Source organism: Plectropomus leopardus, chromosome 15 (assembly GCF_026936395.1).
Source record: "Plectropomus leopardus strain MGB_pleo_1.0 chromosome 15, ASM2693639v1, whole genome shotgun sequence".
NCBI classification, from domain to species: domain Eukaryota; kingdom Metazoa; phylum Chordata; class Actinopteri; order Perciformes; family Serranidae; genus Plectropomus; species Plectropomus leopardus.
The window spans coordinates 11,583,956-11,603,163 of NC_142190.1; the positions used below are offsets into that span (position 1 = coordinate 11,583,956).

The 19,208-nt window shown below is 37.0% G+C and overlaps 1 protein-coding gene across 1 annotated transcript; it reads left to right on the forward strand.

The window, feature by feature from the left end:
- The first annotated feature begins 214 nt into the window (after positions 1 to 214).
- Positions 215 to 18,942, forward strand: LOC121952734 (hexokinase-2-like). The gene is made up of 12 exons (XM_042499549.2): positions 215 to 473; positions 1,094 to 1,152; positions 4,353 to 4,466; positions 10,760 to 10,922; positions 11,087 to 11,235; positions 11,409 to 11,528; positions 11,684 to 11,779; positions 12,751 to 12,850; positions 14,372 to 14,555; positions 14,999 to 15,154; positions 15,502 to 15,735; positions 17,066 to 18,942. The coding sequence occupies exons 3-12, from the start codon at positions 4,353 to 4,355 to the stop codon at positions 17,256 to 17,258; spliced, it is 1,509 nt and encodes a 502-aa protein (XP_042355483.2). The 5' UTR covers positions 215 to 473; positions 1,094 to 1,152; the 3' UTR covers positions 17,259 to 18,942.
- Positions 18,943 to 19,208: the final 266 nt, after the last annotated feature.

The window sequence follows — 19,208 nt, forward strand, 5'->3', positions numbered from 1 at the left end:
ATAATAGCTTTAAATTTCCTATTTGCATAATACTTAATTACACTACGCCATACTTTATTCTCTTAAGAAGGTCGCAACTATAAATTAATTTCAAGCGGCTGTTATTTGGGGTTAACTGATCCCAGATCAGAAGCCTGGCTGTGCTTCTTGTGCGTCTTTGCGCGCAGAAAGAGACCCGCTGCCAAAAACTAAACAGGCTCTCCTTCGCTTTCCGTTGAAGCTCTTTATGACTAATAAACGGTGTCCTCCCAGTGAAGCGACGCAGTGGTTTGTAAGTGGTCTCAGCTGTTTGGATCCGGGCACCACCGCCCCCGACATCTTCTGCGTGTCAGACTAACAACGCGCCTCATCGTGTTGCGACACTGATCCTCAGATGAAGTGGGTGTAAAACACAAACTGAGCTCTCGCTGTTTTCTTTTTCATTAAGGAAGCGGACTCGTGTCAGGTTGAGCGGCGCAGCGCGGGACGCAAAGGTGAGTTACTTTACTTGAGTTTGTGCTACATTTTTTGTGCAAAGATAACAGTACGCCTTTGCATGTGTGATGAGCTGTGCAGATAGATATTCAGCTGTTTAATCAGGTCCCAAAGTTTCCATGAAGAAGAAGCCAAAGCTCATGAAAGCACATAAAATGAGGATTATTCCTTTTGTCCCTTTTAATTTAGTTTTTAAAGAAAAAATGTGACTCATTTGATTTTTTTCATCCTTTCTCTTAAAATGTGAAGCTCTGTTTATCAGTGTATTTTTACTCTGAGACTTTCTGCTTCACTTTAAAGGAGCCTTAGCCCCAGATTTGACCCTTTAAGCTTTGCATTTCTTCGTGTATGATAGGAACTGGCACAGCGATGTTGACATTTCATCAGCCCATAAACAGACTGTTCTGGTGTGTCTTACTGTCACCTTCAGAAATCTAAAATGCTACTTAAAAGTTTATTAAATTGTGTCAATTTTTCTGCTGATCTCTTAGTGAAAATCTACTTTGTTACAGGTTACAGAAGAGAGTTTGGATGAACTTCACATTTGACAATTGCATCAGTTCAAGTTATTTTTAACATGAATAAGTGAGGGTTAAAAGTGTTTTACATTCTGTTCTAGTTGTGACTCTGACGAGGCGTGGCTGACATCTATACAAACTGCATCCAGGTGGAAGAAAAGTGAGTTACAGGTTTTCATTCATGCTAACAGGGATAGTGACAGATATCCATGTGCAATGAGATCCCCTTTGTTCAAATAACCTCCCCTATGAGGCAGAAATCAGCATATTGCTTGAAGTAAACTTAAGCATGGGATTTAAAGAGCAACAGTCTTTCCTATAATATGAGCCTAAAGGGGGACTCCGCCCAAAAACAAAACATAAACTAACTCCAGAGTGTTGACATCTGCAGGACCCTCCTTTGACATCACAGATGTCAAAACCTTTGTGTTACTTCTTCAGGACGCATTCAGTGGTTTAGTGACCCAAGCAGTGCTTGAACAAGTATATTTATTAAGTTCTACTTAATCATTTACTTAAGTATTTGCAACATCATGAACTTAAAGTAAGTTAACCCCTTGAAACCTGAGGTAACTGGCTTAATCTCTCTCAAAAACATGGGAAGAGGGCAATGAGCACCTTACAAGAAATGGCCCAAAAAAATAGCAAAAAAAAGTTTAAAGCTATGTGAAAATAAGGGGAAAAGCCAACAAAGTGACCCCAAGAAAGTGCCAAAAATATTATGATTTTTTTTTCTTTTTTCTTGATTTAAACTATTTAATTAAGAGAATTATAAATGTAGTTGTCTGGACATTATTCCCTTTTTTTTTTTTTTTTTGCAGTTTGCAGGAAATTTCTTTCTAAGTTGCTTATAATGTTTTATCCAGAAATTTAGCAAATTTTCTCAGGTTTCAGTGGTTTAAAAATTAGTGAAAAGCATGTGAACGCAGCCCAGGGAAACTAATGTCGGTCCAGGTATTAAAGGGTTAAACAGAAGAATGGCCCCTACCAATGTTAGATTAACAAATTTTGTATCACTATTATTTCTGTATTAAGCAGCTCTTTAAAGTTGATACACTAATCATGTGTTTGTAAAACGCAGCGGACACTTTCCCTTCAATATCTAGAATGTGTGATGTGTGTTTGTCTACCCTTAAGAAAAACATGAAAGTAGCAGAGGACTTTTATTTTGACAAAATTAAAGACATTTGCACCATAAAAGCCAGAGAAAAGGCACAAATTAATGCAGAAAAATCTAGTAGAATGCAGGAAATTAAGTATTTGATGCTCAGAGCTCCTTGTAGTAAAAAGTAAAAATATGAAACAAGTTGATCTGCTGGTGATGAAAGAGGAAACGTCAAATTGTCGTCTTGAAACCATGCACCCAATTTCATGGCAATTTTCCTCGATATTTCAGCCTCGACCACCTCGAGTGGTGAACTGATTAACATTACTGTCCACATGGCTAATATGACATAATGTTTGTTAGTTTGTCAAAACAATGACAAAGATTTCAGCTCTGCAGGTTCAAGCCCAGTTGAAAACAAAAGAAGTCTTGTTGGTTTCAGGCTCCAAAGCCAATATTGATTAAAGCTGAGTCCAAACACAGCTGCCAAAGCATAACAAATATTTAAGGATCATTTAGATCATAAGAGTGACAGCATCTATAAAAAGAGTCATCAGACTATACTTCCTTAGGACCTCTGTATTGCTTTAAATATTACGCCCTTTATGCAGTTTTATACGTTTATTGAAAGAATTATTACTTGTTGTAAAATACGTTGGACTGCCAGAGGGACATGCAAAAGAGAGAAGTAGCCACAGATTCCCAAAAGTTCATAAGATGCTGTTTTATTATCTTGTGCCAATAGAGTAGTGCAGGAATAAGCCTTGAAACCTGGAAAAGAGTTGGCATTTTAGCACTCAAGGTTCTGCTGTCTTGAAGTCAACAGGTTTTTGAACAGTTTTTTTGGTTAAATGCCTAAAATGAGGTCTGTGGTTAACACTATCTTAAGAGACCTTCACATTCTGTCCTACAACATAAAATTTTTCAGTTAATACCACACTTAGGAAGCCTTTAAAGCCTTTAAGTGTCTTAAAAAAGGTTGTTGCTAACAAGTGGCTAAATGAGACTACAGAGCGTCATCACACCGAACTTGGCTTTATAGCCTTGTATCGTTGCAGCATAGCTCATGTTGTAATCTCTTTTATGTACAAACCCCAATTCCAAAGAAGTTAGGACGTTGCGTAAAACATAAATAAAAACAGAATACAATGATTTGCAAATCCTTGTATTCTGTTTTTATTTACGTTTTACACAACGCCCCAACTTCACTGGAATTGGGGTTTGTAATCTTAATAAACTCTCTCTCTCAAGTCAGTTGCCATCATTTAACAGCCAAGTTAAACCTCTCATGAGGTTTGACTGTCAGCTAACTGTTGAATGCTAACAAAGTATATTTCTTAAAAATTGCAACTTTCTCTAGCAGTTAAGCACAGAAATGGATACCTGTTTATCTTTAAGCATCAACAAAAACAGCATCACATTAAAGTTTTAGAGTGAAATTCATTTATATATGCTAATCATTAGCTCAGCACACATGCTACATGCTAAGCAGTAGCCATAATGAATTTAGCCATATACATATATATATATATATATTAACAAGCTATGACTATTTGAGCAAACAGGTGAAAAACACGAGTGGTTTGAGACAATTTCATGCAGTTTTAGGATTTTTACTTTTGGTACAATTTTATTGTGTTAGCCAGGATAACAGTAGTGAGTCTCTACAGACTGCATTGACTGAATTTGTATCCAGGCTAGCAGCATAAGGCTCTCTATGGAGGTCAGTGTTGGTTGTCTTTTGAACCAGACTGAAATGTCTCAAAAACTATTGTATTAATCACCATGTAATTGATGATGAATCCTACTGACGTTGGTCATCCTCTATTTTTTTTTTCAACATAGCGCCATTATCAGGTAAAAGTTTTTATTTGCCCAATACTTTTATTTATGACAAAATACTTTGCAAAACTAAAAACTTCCTTTCCACCTGGAATGTACTTTATGTTTAGTACTAATTAGTAGCCTAAATGTTGGCATGCTAACACACTAGCCTAACCCGGTGAAAATGGTAAATCTGCTAAACACCAGCATGTTAGCATTGTAATTGTGAGCATGTTAGCATGATGATTTGCATTTAGCATATTCAGTACACCTGAACGTAGCTGCTTGCATTCTCCAAACTAGATTAATTCATTAGGGCAATGGCAGAAGTCTCAATAGTGCAGATCTGAGGCTGTCTGCGTGGCTTTATGCCAGTATAAATTAGACATTTCTGTTTTTGAGTGAACTGACTTTTTAACTTTACTTTCTAGATGAGCAGCACAGCGGAAAACGGTGGCAATGACACACACATTTCCAAGAAGGCCAAAATGAGTGGAGACACTTCTAACCTCTACGAAGGCATCCCTCCAGATACACTCAGTAAGGTATGTGTCAGGAAATATATTTGTTGTTGTTGTTGTAATTTGTTTAAATTCTTCAAACAGGCTAACCACTGTCAATATTAGCCCAGACCACAGCATGGAATTCACCATGAAAAGGGCACATTTTATCCCAAAATGCTGAACATTTAATGTTTTTATTTGAGCAATGTAAACACGTCTTTCTGGAAATTAGCTCTTTAGTTTGTGAGTTTTGAAATTGGGCAATTATTTTCCACAAAGATGTACCAAAATTAGCTTTATGTAAAACATCCGATCATGTAAACTTATGCATACATTTTTTTTTTAAGTAAAATGTTACAACTAAAGGCAATGGTGGAAATTTACTAGATGTCTAATGTCATTCTGCCCCCTAATGAGTAGTTTACTTTTGATACTTTAAATATATATACATATACATATATACATATAATTTTATTTATTTATTTTTTTGCTCATAATTTTATACTTTTACTTAAGATTAGATTAGATTTTGATTTCAAGACTTTGACTCAGTAGAGTTGTTTTTTTTTCACTGTCCAAATATTACATTCAAAAATTTGGATCAGAATGCAGACAGGTGTTGGCATTCAGTCTTAATACAAAACTACATGTGAAAACGTGTTTTCATACAAAAAATGAAACTTTTGTGAAGAAACAAAATTGAAGACCTGTTGTCGTCAAAGAGTTAATCTTTTAGTATTGTTACATGGAAAACTGACTGTCAAAGTGACTGCATCAGTATGATTGTGTAAAACGTTTATTTTAGTGTCATTTATAACATTCTATCTCTGTGATTTAAGTCTCGTTACTCACAGTTTGAAGCCTGTTTTGGGAAGTCAGTGCTGCTGCTGCTGAGGGGATTCTGATGTTAGGAAATCACAGAGACTGTATCAGTCTGATTCATGTAGGAGGTTCAGTCACAGGGTCATTCAGTGACAGATGAACTGTAAGAAAGGAACTTTATGTATTTTACAGTAGATGACTTCCAGTTTTCAGTTTTATGATCACAAGTTGAAAGATGTGAGGACAGATGTAGGAGTCACACCCAAAACGCCTCTTTATTCCCGAAAAACTCCTGCAGATTTCTCTTAGTCAACCATAAACTATGAATTGCATATACTCAAGTACTGTACTTAAATATAAAGTTGATGTGCTTGTGCTTTACTTGATTTTTTTCTCTTTTTTTGCTACTTAATACTTATATTCCACTTCATTTATTAATATTGTACTTTTTACCTCACTACAATTATTGGGGAACTTTATTCATTATTCAATCATAATACAAAATATAATCAACATTTAAAATATGATATTGGTACATCAAAAATACTTTAATGATCCCTGCAGTGTATACCCAGCGGTATATAAATAGATTGAAATTACTCCCAATTTTACCAGCTGTAATATTAAAATGATGCACACATTAATGCATCAATAAAATATTATCATTCAGAAATTAACCATTCTGCATAATGTTTACTTTATATTTGAATAGTAATTCTCACTGACGAAGGCAGTGGTGAAAAGTAACTAGGTACATTTGCTCAAGTACTGTACTAAAGATATGATTTTACAATTTGATTTACAAAATTTTTACATTTTTACAAAATGATTTTTACAAAATGATTTACAATTACATGTCTATGTCTGTCTTTTTTTCTATTTTTCTTATCCCTAACTTTTTTTTCCTCCCCTGTACTGTGAGCATTGCCAACCCGGAAAAAATTCCTTGTTCCTCATTTGTTGAACTTGGCCAATAAACGTGATTCTGATTCTGATTTTAATGGACTTTCATGTTACTATCCACTACATCTTGGAGGCAAACAAAGTATTTTTACACAAATACATTTATCTTACAGCTATAATTACCTTGGGCATCAGAAATAACACAGAATAGATGCTCAGTTTGTTAAATATGATACTTTATAAATCAGTTTTAATTATGTGCTGACACAGTATATGATAATATAATCCAGTTACATAAAATTCATACATTTTGCTGCTAACAGAGTATTTCTGCACTGTGGTATTGCTACCTTCAGTGACAGATCTGAGTATTTTTCCACCACAGCTTCAATGTTACTGTGCATTTTAGCAGAGATTTACTATATGTTGTAGGCTGGCCCGAGTGAATGTAAAGAAAGCCTTTTGACTGTCGGAGCCATCAGAGTCTTGATGGAGGAATGAAGTCAGTCACGTAAGCATGTGAGGACATGAGGCGAAGAAAGAATGATAAACATATGAGAAAAGGGGGTGAAGAAAAAGTTTAATGCTGCAGATAGAAAGAGCAAGACGAGGCCTGAACAAACACGCCTCTGGAAAAGTACTGTAAGTTATGAGAGACAAAGAGGGGAGGAGTGCACAATATGTTTTATCCCACACTAACTGTTAGTGTCTGCAGAGACAGACTCCAGATCCTGATCCTGATCCTGATCCTGATCCTGTACCTGGGACCAGGTTTAATGCAAAGGCTATCACACAAACTATATGGAGCTATTTTATTTGTGCAATCATAGTAATGATATTAAAACTGTATTTATATGGTCCATTTCATATACTGTAGGTGACAAATACACAGAACAAGATGCAAAAAAATAGAAACATCGAATATTAAAAATAACAGAAGATTACAAAAGGACAAAATGATGAATGAAAGGACATTATTCTTTTGAATTGAAACTTCAAAAACTGACCTCTATTTTTAAGTAGCACTTACTTTTTTTTTAATCCTCGTGGTAGCGACAGTGACAGCGACAGCAATGGCCTGAATCATTATATTTTCAGGTAGTCTGTCAGTTTCTGTCTGTCCCATTCTTGTAAACACAATATCTCAGGAACACCTTGAGGTGTCAAATTTGGTACCAATGTTCACTTGGACTCAACAATGAACAAATTAGATATTTTTGGCCAAAAGTCAAGGTCACTGTGACGTTGCGTTGGCCTCATTCTTGTGAATGTAATTACTCAATAGAGCCTTCAGTGAATATTCTCAAATTTGGCACAAACATCCAGATGGACTCAACCGTGAAGTGTTTAGAGTTTGGTGGTCAAAGGTCACTGCAACCTCACAAAACATTGTTTTTGGCCACAACTACATACACTAATTTTCACAAAAGTGTTTACACACAAATTTTAATAGGATAAAATGGTGAGTTAATGACATTTTATATCCAAAAGGTCAAAGGTCAGTTTCACTGCGATAATTTTCCGCAAAAACACTTTTCTGGCCATTAATCAACACCATAATGCAGGAACAGAAGGGAAGACATTTGGTCACACACTGAATTTGTGATACTAATCTAATCTTTGTGATACTAAACTTTTGGGAGCTTGGCTAAGCAAAGGGTTAATTAGGAATATGCTGATCAGATTAGCTTTAATGGTCTATTTTAGATGTCTTTGTTTGTCCATGAGATGTGCCAATACCTGACCCAACTGACAGATGAATGAAGCTTTTTACCCAAAATTTCTTCCCAAATGTATCCATGACATATATTATCTCAACGTGATCCACTCTGCCAGGGAATCAGATTTTTCCCAGACAGCAGCAGGACTGTTGAAACTTGTCTGATCTATTTCAGCGACTTACAATAAAAAACGTGAGAAAAACCAACCAGCCTGCCAAGGGAAAATATTCTCTACGATACCACCACACCACAGACAGATAGTGGCGAAACTGGTCCTGTTTGTGATCCAGTCTGAGCCTCCATGTTGAAACTTGGATGTATAGCAACACACAAACTCACATCTTGTGTAGACACATTGAACAAACTCACTCACACAGCTTTAAGGGTGTGTTATTTTAGGTGTGTCAACCTACTGGTACAAATAAAGTAACCATAAAATTACCTCAGCTTATATTGGAGGGTTTAGTTTGGTTCAGTCCCTGATGAGGACACGGATAAAAAAATTAACATGAAAAACAAAGTACAAGAACACCAGAGTGCTCAGCTTTGTGATTTTACTGGCGTATTTTATGTTGTAGGATAAAAAATGAAAGTCTCTTAAGCTAGTCTTGACCACAGTCCTTATTCCAGACTTGTTACCAAAACCCATTCAAAAACCCATTGATCCCAAATGTAACGTTACAGTTGACATACATCTTTAATATCAATAGTAATATTTTCACACACAGAAAAGAGGTCACAGCATTTTACAGTTAAATAGGCCCCGTGCAATAAGTTAAGTAAAGAAATGGCCCAAAACAGACATGTTTGTTTCTCCAAAAGCCTTTGTGAGATGGTCCCCTTTTCTGTAGCCTCAAAAAATGTTACTATAAAGCCAATGGAGCTCCTCTTGTGCTCAACTTCAAGGTTGACTTTATTATCCAAAAAGGAAGTTCACTTTGTTTTGAGTGCCAATACAGGCAATACAACGAAAGCCGTCCATAGAAACCGGACAGGAAGCTGCACATCATTTCTGGATGATGTGTCCTATATGCCGCCCCAGAATCTTTACCTAATGGGGACCAGCGTTTGTCTCGGTAACAGTAGGTTGCAACACAGCAGATTGTTAAACGAAGTGCTCTGTAGGTGTGATCATACCTGTACGCCACACTGTAGAGTGCAATGTGATAATGTAGAAATATAAAAGCAGCTTGGTACGTTACAGCTGCCAAGTGCAGCTTTAAAGGAAGTGGAAAACAGGAAGAGAAATTAGTATTGTTGTCAGCCTCTCTAGAGGACCATAACATGTTGTGCCAGCCAGGTCTCTTCCTGTAGACTCACATTTCATTTAACAGAAACATAAACAGTAGGCTTGTACATGTCTTTTTATTGTTTTGTTTTTTATTTCTATTGGGCTTATACAGTAAATCACTGAAAAATGTGATGTTACTGCAGGTTGTGTTATAAATTAGGTGGTTGCACCTTCAGTAGATCAATATCCAAATGTAAAATTAGAATATGTAAAATCTGTGGATCAGATTACTTATGTTTTGTTTATTTGCTGACTGTTGTAACGTCTGTCAGCCAGGTGATGTCATATGTTGAAAGGGTGAGTGACTTCTAATGTAAAGTGGGAGGATTTGCCCAAATGCTTTACTGTATGAGTCAAAAATCACACTCTTTCTCAAAGCCAGATCTTAGTCAAATCTGAACACACAGACATAAAACACATATTGGTATAATTCAGTATGTCCTACGCTATCCAAGGATATCATTATTCCTGATGTTGATTGAAAACATCCATAAATCCATGTAAAAAAAACATAGAGGAAAGATGCTTCAGACCTTGCGTAAGGTTCATCCTGTTTTTAATTTTTTTTTAAGTGTCAGAGAAATCCAGTAATAATATTAATCCATGGCTAGACTGCAAACAGGAACTATTTGTAGGTAATACAGCATACTTTTAATGGTGCTTATTTTCCAACAATTAAAAAATAAATATAGGGTTAAAAAGGCTCAAAAGAAAAATCAGTATCTTCTTGTGGTTAACATTACAACAGCAACATATCTATCTGTTTATGAGAATATTATTACACATTCAGTGACACAGACATGTCACGAGTCGAGTCCTTTCATGAAACATGACGTACAGAAGCAACAGGCGGGTCAAATCCGCCACTTTTCTTTGTTCAGGATTTTTAACAATTTTAATCACCAAGTAGGGCTCCTGCTGGTAAAACATGTGCTGTCTTATAACTGGAAGTACAACATATGGTTTATCTTTTGTTCAGGTGTGACCTGAAGTGCAGCATAACTTCATAACTGATGATAATGATACCTTAAACATGAACACAATGAACTCAACAGTGAGAGATAACCCCACAGGATACACAGGAGGAAACGCTTTTTGAAGAGGAATCAAGTATTCAACTTCAAACACTATGTTAAGTTTGTCAGTGCAAAGACTGTTGTTTGATACTGCAGATTTCAAGTAAACACTGCCATCTTGTGGATTAATATTTAGGATGAGAAATCTGATTTGTTTCCATTTGTTTTTTTAAATTTCCGATTTCATTCAAATTATTTCAGTCCTGAAACCTTTTTATCGTAGATCAGTCTTGCCCTTTGCAGCTTTGTTTGTAAAGTGCTGTGTAAATTCAAGTATTATTATTGTTATTGTCATTATTAGTCGTAGTATCAATAGTTTGGCTTCCTCACCAGGATTGAGTCTTGTTTGCTTTAATGTGCACAGTCTGCGACAAAAATATAACAGTATCAGTATTTATCTATGTATAATAGTGTTTGCATACACATGTTAAAAAAGCACACTGAAAACAAATCTGGTGGACAAAAGACAAAAAGGGGAAACATATTTTTTGGGTCTCTCTCTCTCTCTCTCTCTCTCTGCAGGTTCAGGAGTACCTGGAGCATTTCTGTCTGTCTCTGGAGAAGCTGCGGGAGGTTTCTGCTCGGCTGAGGAAAGATCTGATTCGAGGGCTCGGCAAACACACTCACCACAGGGCCGCCGTCAAGATGCTACCTACCTTCGTCAGGGCCACGCCGGACGGAACGGGTAAGTTCATATTACTGCTGATATTTGATCATTTACTTAATGTAACAAACACGAACATTCTTGATGCTGTGCTAATTTGCACTTTATTTAGTTAATATTTAAAGCTATAAAAGACGCACATACTACCTGCATCCCTTGATCAAGTCTGTTGTTCCTCCGGGCAGAGAAAGGCGACTTCCTGGCGTTGGATCTTGGTGGAACGAACTTCCGAGTGCTTCATGTGCGTGTGGTGGAGGAGGAGCAGAAAGTGCTGAAGATGGACAGTCAGATCTGTGCCATCCCGCAGGAAATGATGCTGGGAACTGGAGAACAGGTGACTCAGACAAAATGAGACAACATTTAAGTGATCACAGTCAACATTCTGGGCCATTCTGCATAATGAGTATTTTTACTTTTGCTACGTTAAGAATATTTTCCATCTTTATGCTGTTTTAAGATGCTCTAGATGTCAAAGTTAAAATTGTGTCTGTCTTTCTGTCTGTCCAGCTGTTCGACCACATCGCCGCCTGTCTGGGTGATTTTCTTGCCTCTCAGAATCTGAAGGAACAAACTCTTCCCCTGGGTTTCACCTTCTCCTTCCCCTGTGAACAGTTGGAAATCGACAAGGTATCACTGTCAGGATGAGAATACAAAAATATTCGTGCATGAGGATCAGTGTTAACTGTAGTTGTTTTTTTTTTATAGAGGAAAATCAGCTTATTCTGTCAAAACATTTTTGTGTTTTGTTTTAAATGTGCGCATTAAGTGTTATCTCTGCACAGAGCGTCCTGATCCGCTGGACCAAAGGCTTCAACTGCTCCGGCGTGGAGGGCAAAGACATTGTGAAGTTACTGAAAGATGCCATTCACAGGAGAGGGGTCAGTCTGAATACTGAGGCTCACAAAGTGAATTTAAAGAAAAACTAAAGATTTGAAGCAATATTATGAGCACAAGAGTGAACTGTCACATTGAGAGCTTCAATGACAAGTTAATTAAAATTATCTTGCAACTATTCTAATAATCGAATCACAAATTGTCAAGCTAAATATTGCCTGGATCCAGCTTCTCAGTTGTGCGGATTAGATGTTTTTCTCTGTTTTATATAGTTGTAAACCAGTGGTGGAATGTAATTGAGTACATTTATCAAAGTACTGTACTTACGTACAAAGTACTTGCACTTTACTTGTCTTTTGTGTTAGTGCTAGGGTCACCTCCTCCTCCACTACATCTCAGAGAGAAATATTGCACTCTTTTGACTGATTATCTGAAATATTTCATCTCTTTGAAAATTAGGATTTTGTATTCAAACTATTCCTTTTAAATATGAATAACTGTTCATTAAACTGCCCCCAAAAGTAAAACTGAAATTATTAGTAAATTAATCAGTTTGTTTAATTCATTTTTCAAGCTAAGCATTGCCTGGTTCCAGCTCCACAAATGTGCAGATATTCTTTTTTTTCCCCTTTTAATGATGTAAAAAAATCGTAATGTATTAGTAATAATGTTTTTGTTTGGACAGTTAGTAGAACAAAGCAAACATTGTGAAGCTGTTATTTGGGGCTGTAGTTATGGCAACATTTCTCACTATTCAGAGTAAGATGAGTCTATTAATGGGGGAAATAAAAAGCAGATCAATCCATAATGAAGCTTTTCTTGTTTGTTTTGTTTCTTTGCTCAGACTCTGAAAAAAACAAAAAACGTGTAACTCTGCAGTTTAAGAGATGGATGTAGCACGACGCGTGTGTGTAGGCAGGTTATTTGGTGTACAGATTATAAATAGGAGGGCCATAAACACACCTGTCTATCGCTCTCTCTCTCTCTCCCTCTCACTCGCTTTCTCTCTCTGCAGGACTATGATATAGGTTCGGTTGCCATGGTGAACGACACAGTGGGCACAATGATGAGCTGCGGCTACAAAGACCAGAGCTGCGAGATCGGCATGATCATCGGTAATCATTTATTTATATACCATATATTAACTTCATATATGGGAAGAACTAGTCAGATCTCTTACTTAAAGGTGGAATCAGTGATTCTGGAGAAAGATTTTAGATATTTGATCATCCCAACAAATACACGCCTCCTGTTAGAGCTCCTACAGAAGCTGTGGTTTACCGTCCCTCTCGCTCTCACTGCCTTTCTCTTTATACGCCCTTGGCCTCTCCCCTGTCCGGTGCACAGGCACTGCATGATCGTGTTGTGTGGCTCCCTCCCGAGTTACTTGTTTGTTTCACATTTACAGAATCAGAGCTGCATATAAACACCAGATTTTGTCAGACATAGAGCAGACCGTCAGGAAATATTTGCTAAATTTAACAACATGTGTATTAAATTACAATTACAGGCTGTACCTTCAAGTACAAGTCACAATTCTACATTGAAATAAATACTCTGAAGTACTCTACAGATAAAAGTCCTTCTTACAAAATCCTCCTACCATAAAAATATATATTGACATAAGCATCAAAATATACTGTAAAATATAGATATGAAATGAAATATATATATAAATTAAAAATATAATACTTTGAAATATATTTTATCAATAAGTAGAACTGTCTACAGCATGTCAGAGTAATTTGTAATTTTTGCCTGATGGTGTATGTGTGTGTGTGTTTGTTTTGTTTTTCTTTTATTGTTTGTTTGTTTTTTACTTTATTGTATATTTAAGGTTGTTACAGCTGCTTTTGTGTTTTGTTTTTGTTTGTTCAGCTTATGAAAAGTGGTTCTGTAAACAGAAATTGGAAGCACATGTTATTGCGAAGAACCTAATAACCTAACGAACCTAATAAAAATAAATTATGATATAAAATATATATACTTAAATGTAGACTTTGTCTGTCACTGTAAACTGAACATAGAAGGACAGAAAAGAAGAGGCATGTGAGACATGTTTATAGTGACTTCAGTACACTGTAGATACCTGTGTCTTGCAGGTACAGTAACTGATATTGGAGGCTGTTCTTCACTCTAAAAGCTCATTGTGGAAAACATCGTCCTCTCAGGTGTTACTAAGACTCACAGAGCATGTTATTTGTCACCTCTCAGACATAATGTGTTTTACCTGGTGAACATGAGAGGCTGCTCAACAGCTTGATCACATTAAATATAATGAGGGCCGTGTTTTAGCAGTGAAACGCCTCCTCTCTTCTACTCTAATTGGTTTGATTTGAAAGCCTGCTGGAATATGAGGCAAACGGTAGTTCTCCCTTAGGAAATGAATACACCACACCTGTGTGTGTGTGTGTGTGTGTGTGTGTTTGTTTGTTGGAGAGACTGAGATGAAAGGACAAAGGTGGTGGAAAACAAGCAGGAAGGTTTGATCATTGTGCATTTTTTTTCTGAGTTAGCGTACGAGCAGCTGTTATAACTACTTTCTACTTCTGCCTCTACTTCTACTTCTGCCTTAGTTACTTTGCAGATTCAGATTAATAATACAAAATATAATAAATAAATGAATGACTTAACAGGTACGGGAACCAACGCCTGCTACATGGAGGAGATGAAGAACGTGAAGCGTGTGGAAGGCGAGGATGGGAGGATGTGCATCAACACAGAATGGGGCGGCTTCGGAGATGACGGCTCCCTGAAAGACATCCAGACGGAGTTTGACGTGGTGGTGGACGAGACATCCATCAACCCTGGCGTCCACACGTATGTACAGCAGGTCCTTTGGAAAACACTGAAGTGATTAGTTGCTCTTTGGAAAATGTCACACTATTTAAAAAAAATAGACAGACTGTTTTACATTGGCTGTTTACAGCTTCTATCATGAGAGGTTTTGCTTCTTTTCTTTGAATTGAGTCTTGTAGAAAACCTCTTGTAGACTAAACAATCAACTAACACAAAAGATTAATCTGTAATCAATCACTGTCCGTGGCAGCTGATTGGTTGTCTGATATGATACATTTCAGTGGTTATTCTTGACTGCATGTTCAAAAAGTAACTTAACACATAGGCCTATCGGTTCCTTTTTTACACATTTTCTCTGAAAGGTAAGTGCTTATGTTTTTTAAACAAGACGACGACTGCAGTCAGTTGTCAGAGATTGATTTCTACTGTTTGTCACCCAGATTTTATGTTGTCTTCTTGTGTAGCTTTGAGAAGATGATCAGCGGTATGTATTTGGGAGAAATTGTTCGGCGGCTGCTGGTGAGGCTCACAGAAGAGAAGGTGCTGTTCAAGGGACAGGCATCTGAGGCGCTGCTGACTCCGGGCGCATTTGAGACAAAGTTCATGTCTGCGATGGAGGAGTGAGTGTTTGATAAATCTTCTTAAATTAAAAGTCTTTTGTTTCGATACTGTTGTCTGGAGCGGTAAACTTTCAGATCTGGTACTGAAAAGTAATCCAATTCTGTATTTTCTTCAAAAGAAAATTCTGATATTTAAAGTTTCTGTCATTTGTTTTGGCTTTAGTAACATTATCAGGCAGCAGTTCTTGAAATATAGTTGACGAGGCTTTTCTTCACTTCACTTTAAGACAGTACCAGGCGTTTATTAGAGACAGGTTATAATAGACATTAGAGTTCTCTACAAGAGACAGCAAACTTGAACACAGACATATGTCTGTCCTCACTTCCTGTCTTTGTCTCTGTTTCAGGGAGGACGGTGGTCTGAAAAACTCCCAGAATATTCTGACTAAGTTGGGTCTGAACTGGGACTCTGTCGACTCCCGCGTGGTGCGTCTGATCTGCGACACCATCTCCACACGCTCTGCCAGTCTGTGCGCCGCTGCCCTGGCAACCATTGCCAACCGTATCCGTGTAAACCGCGGCCTGGACCATCTGAAGACCACCGTGGGGGTGGATGGGACGGTCTACAGAAAACACCCCAAGTAAGACAATAAACAGACGCCATGAGAAAGTAGTGTCAAGGACAAAGGTTTAATGACAAATGATGTGTTTGGTTGCACTTTACTTTAACTTCCATTATTTATGACAATATCAAACTTTATTTATACAGCACTTTTCAAAAGCATGTTACAGAGTGCTTTATATGGTTGAGCCAGGGCTAAAACATTTCAGAACTGCAATGAGTCAAATGAAATCAAACTGTTTAAAATAGTACAAAAACAAAATTTATTTTTGTTAAAATGAGTCAAGCTCTCCTGCTGACTGTTCACATTTCTGATTTTGCAAATCTGTAAACTGACCAGTGGACCTAATGCTGCAGTTTCACTTAATACTTGCACTTACCTGCTGGCAGGATGATTGACCTAACTCACTCTAATAGACATATTCCTACATTAAACCTGCCTCTGCACGAGGCCACATGTATGCTGCATAATATTTAAGTGTCTAATACCTGTAGACACATTGATTATAGTGTGTTGTAAACCATTAAATGTTTACATACGGCTGTCACCAGTTTAAAATGTGCGCTTGGAAGAACAAAAACCGTCAAAATTAGGATTTTTTTTTTCCTTAACCTTTGATTTGTTGACCTCTGGTAGATTAAAGATGTGGGGAGAAATTGTTCTTCAGTAAACAGGTTTGACTTTTGTTGAAAATCTTGATGCATTCAGGGACCCTTCATTTGTTGATATATTGAACAGCTCGCTGCTAAACACCAACATTTTTTAACACGTCATATTTTTTCTGAAAAATGACCCTCTTGTCTTGTTTGCAAACTCTCCTGTAACTGAAAAAAGGAGAAGTGTGAAGTAAAACAGGACTGTTCACAAATTTATCAGTAAATGTTTAGAACAGCGTCCATCGTTTTTTATTTTGTCGGTTACTACAAAGTCAAACTACCACAGAAACAGGAGGAGGAAGTTGTTGTTTTTTTTCCTCTTTTTTTCTTTCTTTCTCAATTTTGTGGAGATATGAAATCATTTTTATTTTTGTGTGTGTGTGTGTGTGTGTGTGTGTGTGTGTGTGTGTGTGTGTGAGGGAACAGACAGGAGGCGGCGCTGAGTGTTGACACATTCACACACTTCCTGTCTTTGTGCGTGTTGAAGGAAAATACCATGATTACTGTTTAAAAGTCACTTCTCTTTCTTTCAGTTATTTCCTTTCATGTATCTAAAGATTAATTTCTGCAGCATTTAAAACATTTTCTCATATCAACAACAGTTTGCAATAAATTCTGCTTGTCATATATTTATTTTTTCTTTCCTCACTCTTATCTCTCCTGTATTTTCTCTCTTGTCTCTCCTCCCGCAGTTTCAGCATTGATCTCCAGGAGATGGTGCGCCTCCTCGCCCCTGATTGTGACATCACCTTCCTTGTTTCTGAGGATGGTAGTGGGAAGGGCGCTGCCATGGTAACAGCGGTGGCACAGCGACTTGCTCTCCAGTCCCGGCTGTTAGAGGACAGCGACGGGGAGAGCGAGGATGAAGAGGAGGAAGTTGAATAGAGTAGAGAAGATGCAGGTGAAACGCAAGACTTATTCTGTTTTTAAAGCCGGCAGTATTCTCATTCAGCTAAATTTGTTAATATGATATTTAAGTTTTCCTCTTGCACAACTAAACAATGAATCAGACTTCAGTTACCTTTTCAGTTTGCTGTAACAACCTTTGTAATGTTTCTGAAACATAACGGTTCCCCGTGGAGTCTTAGACCTCGAGTAGCGTAACGGAGCTTTTTTCTTTGAGTGCCAAAAAAATCAGGAAAGAAGAAGACTGCAGCTTGTAAACATGGATGCAAACAACACAGGATTTAAAAACGTTAAATGAGGAAGGAAATATATTTAACATGCCTCGAAAATTCACAAAGTATGTCTTGTTGAGTAATACTGACTTTAAACTTTAATTTGTTTACAAGAACTCCCCAGGGCACCTTTAAGCCAATCAGCATGACAGCCCAGTGTGTGATTGACAGGTGATGTCAGGGAAATGCAGCACAGTCACCTCTTCAGCAAATAAGTGAGACTAAATTTTAAATAATCATAAGCAGAGGGGCACTCAGAGCATGCAGACCTACACAAAGTCCAAATGCCCTGTCTCACAATATTAACAAAAGTGAAAAATAATTTGTTTGTTCACCCTGTGATTTGGATCCTCTCCCAATCCCCCAAGTGTTTTTGTTGTTGATATGAGTAATGCAGATTTTTTTAAAAAAAAGATCTTTTTGCCTCTTGTTCAATTTAAAACGTTTTTTTAATCCATCACTTAGTTTGCGTTTAACATTGCTGTCAACTGTTTACATGATCACTTCTCTGATCCTTAATGTGGTTGAGTTGAAACTGAAGCTCCACAAAAAAAACCTATAAAACAGATTTAAGATGCTAAAAAACGGATGCTAACTCAATCAGTGTAAAATAAAGTATTCATACGTTTGGATTTATATCATACAAATTAAAACTTTAAGTTCTTGGTCAGCTGTTTTGTAATTACAAATCACTTTTTTTTAACAATCTTAGCAGCTAAGATGATAGAGACAGTCAAGGGCATTAAAACAGAAATATGTATATCAGCTGATATTACATTAGGAGGATTACTGGAAACTAAATGTGGTGTTTTCATGTGTTTGCACTCTTTGATATATATATATATATATATATATATATATATGCATATACACACATACACAAAGCAGCCGTTGACCAATCGTCTTCTGTTTTTAGGGAAGAGGAAGCAGCTTTTTCTGTCAGCTACTTTTGCACAATGCTGTCAAGCTCAAAGTACTTTTACATCTGTTGGGGTTTTTTTTTGGCTGTATTGAAGTGTTTGATGCGCTGTCCAACTTCCTGCTGCAGTGACAAACAGCACGACTTTTTGTGCAGCAAAATTTACAGCATCGACATTGGTGTTGATGCAACAGTGCAGCTTAAATTACAGTTTGTTGCTTCAAGCTTTGACCATTTCAGTTACCCTAAAAAATCTAATTGTTGTATCACAAAGATAGAAATGAGTCACACAGAGGTGGACAAGAACAGAGAGAGAGGAAGAGGAGAGTAATGTGATGATGAAATTTATTACTTGAACCTGCTAACCGCAGTAATGTTTCAGCCTTTTTTAAAATAGCTTTTCTAATGTTGCTAAATAAATCACTGCTGTTTGTTTCATATGGGAAATAAAGGTGCATTTTTCTAATAAAAACTGGTACAAGTTATTTGTCTACAGTCAATCTGATGCATGGACATGACCATCAACCATCTGCGCCTCCCTTTTACTCAAATTCGCCAAGAATTTCCCCCATTTTTGGATTCTTCTTTTACCCTAGAGTTATTATTCATCATAACACAGGGTGAGTAATTGATGTACAAATTATTATTTTGTGGGTTACGTATTCCTGTAAGCCGCATTGCTTCGAGTTCATATCAATCTTGTTCAATTTACTCATAAAAGCATAAATTTATGTGGAG

Coding starts and splice junctions, on each gene's coding strand:
- LOC121952734 (XM_042499549.2), top strand. CDS start 4,353: ATGAGCAGCACAGCGGAAAACGGTGGCAATGACACACACATTTCCAAG. Junction 4,467..10,759: donor CTCCAGATACACTCAGTAAG/GTATGTGTCAGG, acceptor CTCTCTCTGCAG/GTTCAGGAGTACCTGGAGCA. Junction 14,556..14,998: donor ATCAACCCTGGCGTCCACAC/GTATGTACAGCA, acceptor CTTCTTGTGTAG/CTTTGAGAAGATGATCAGCG.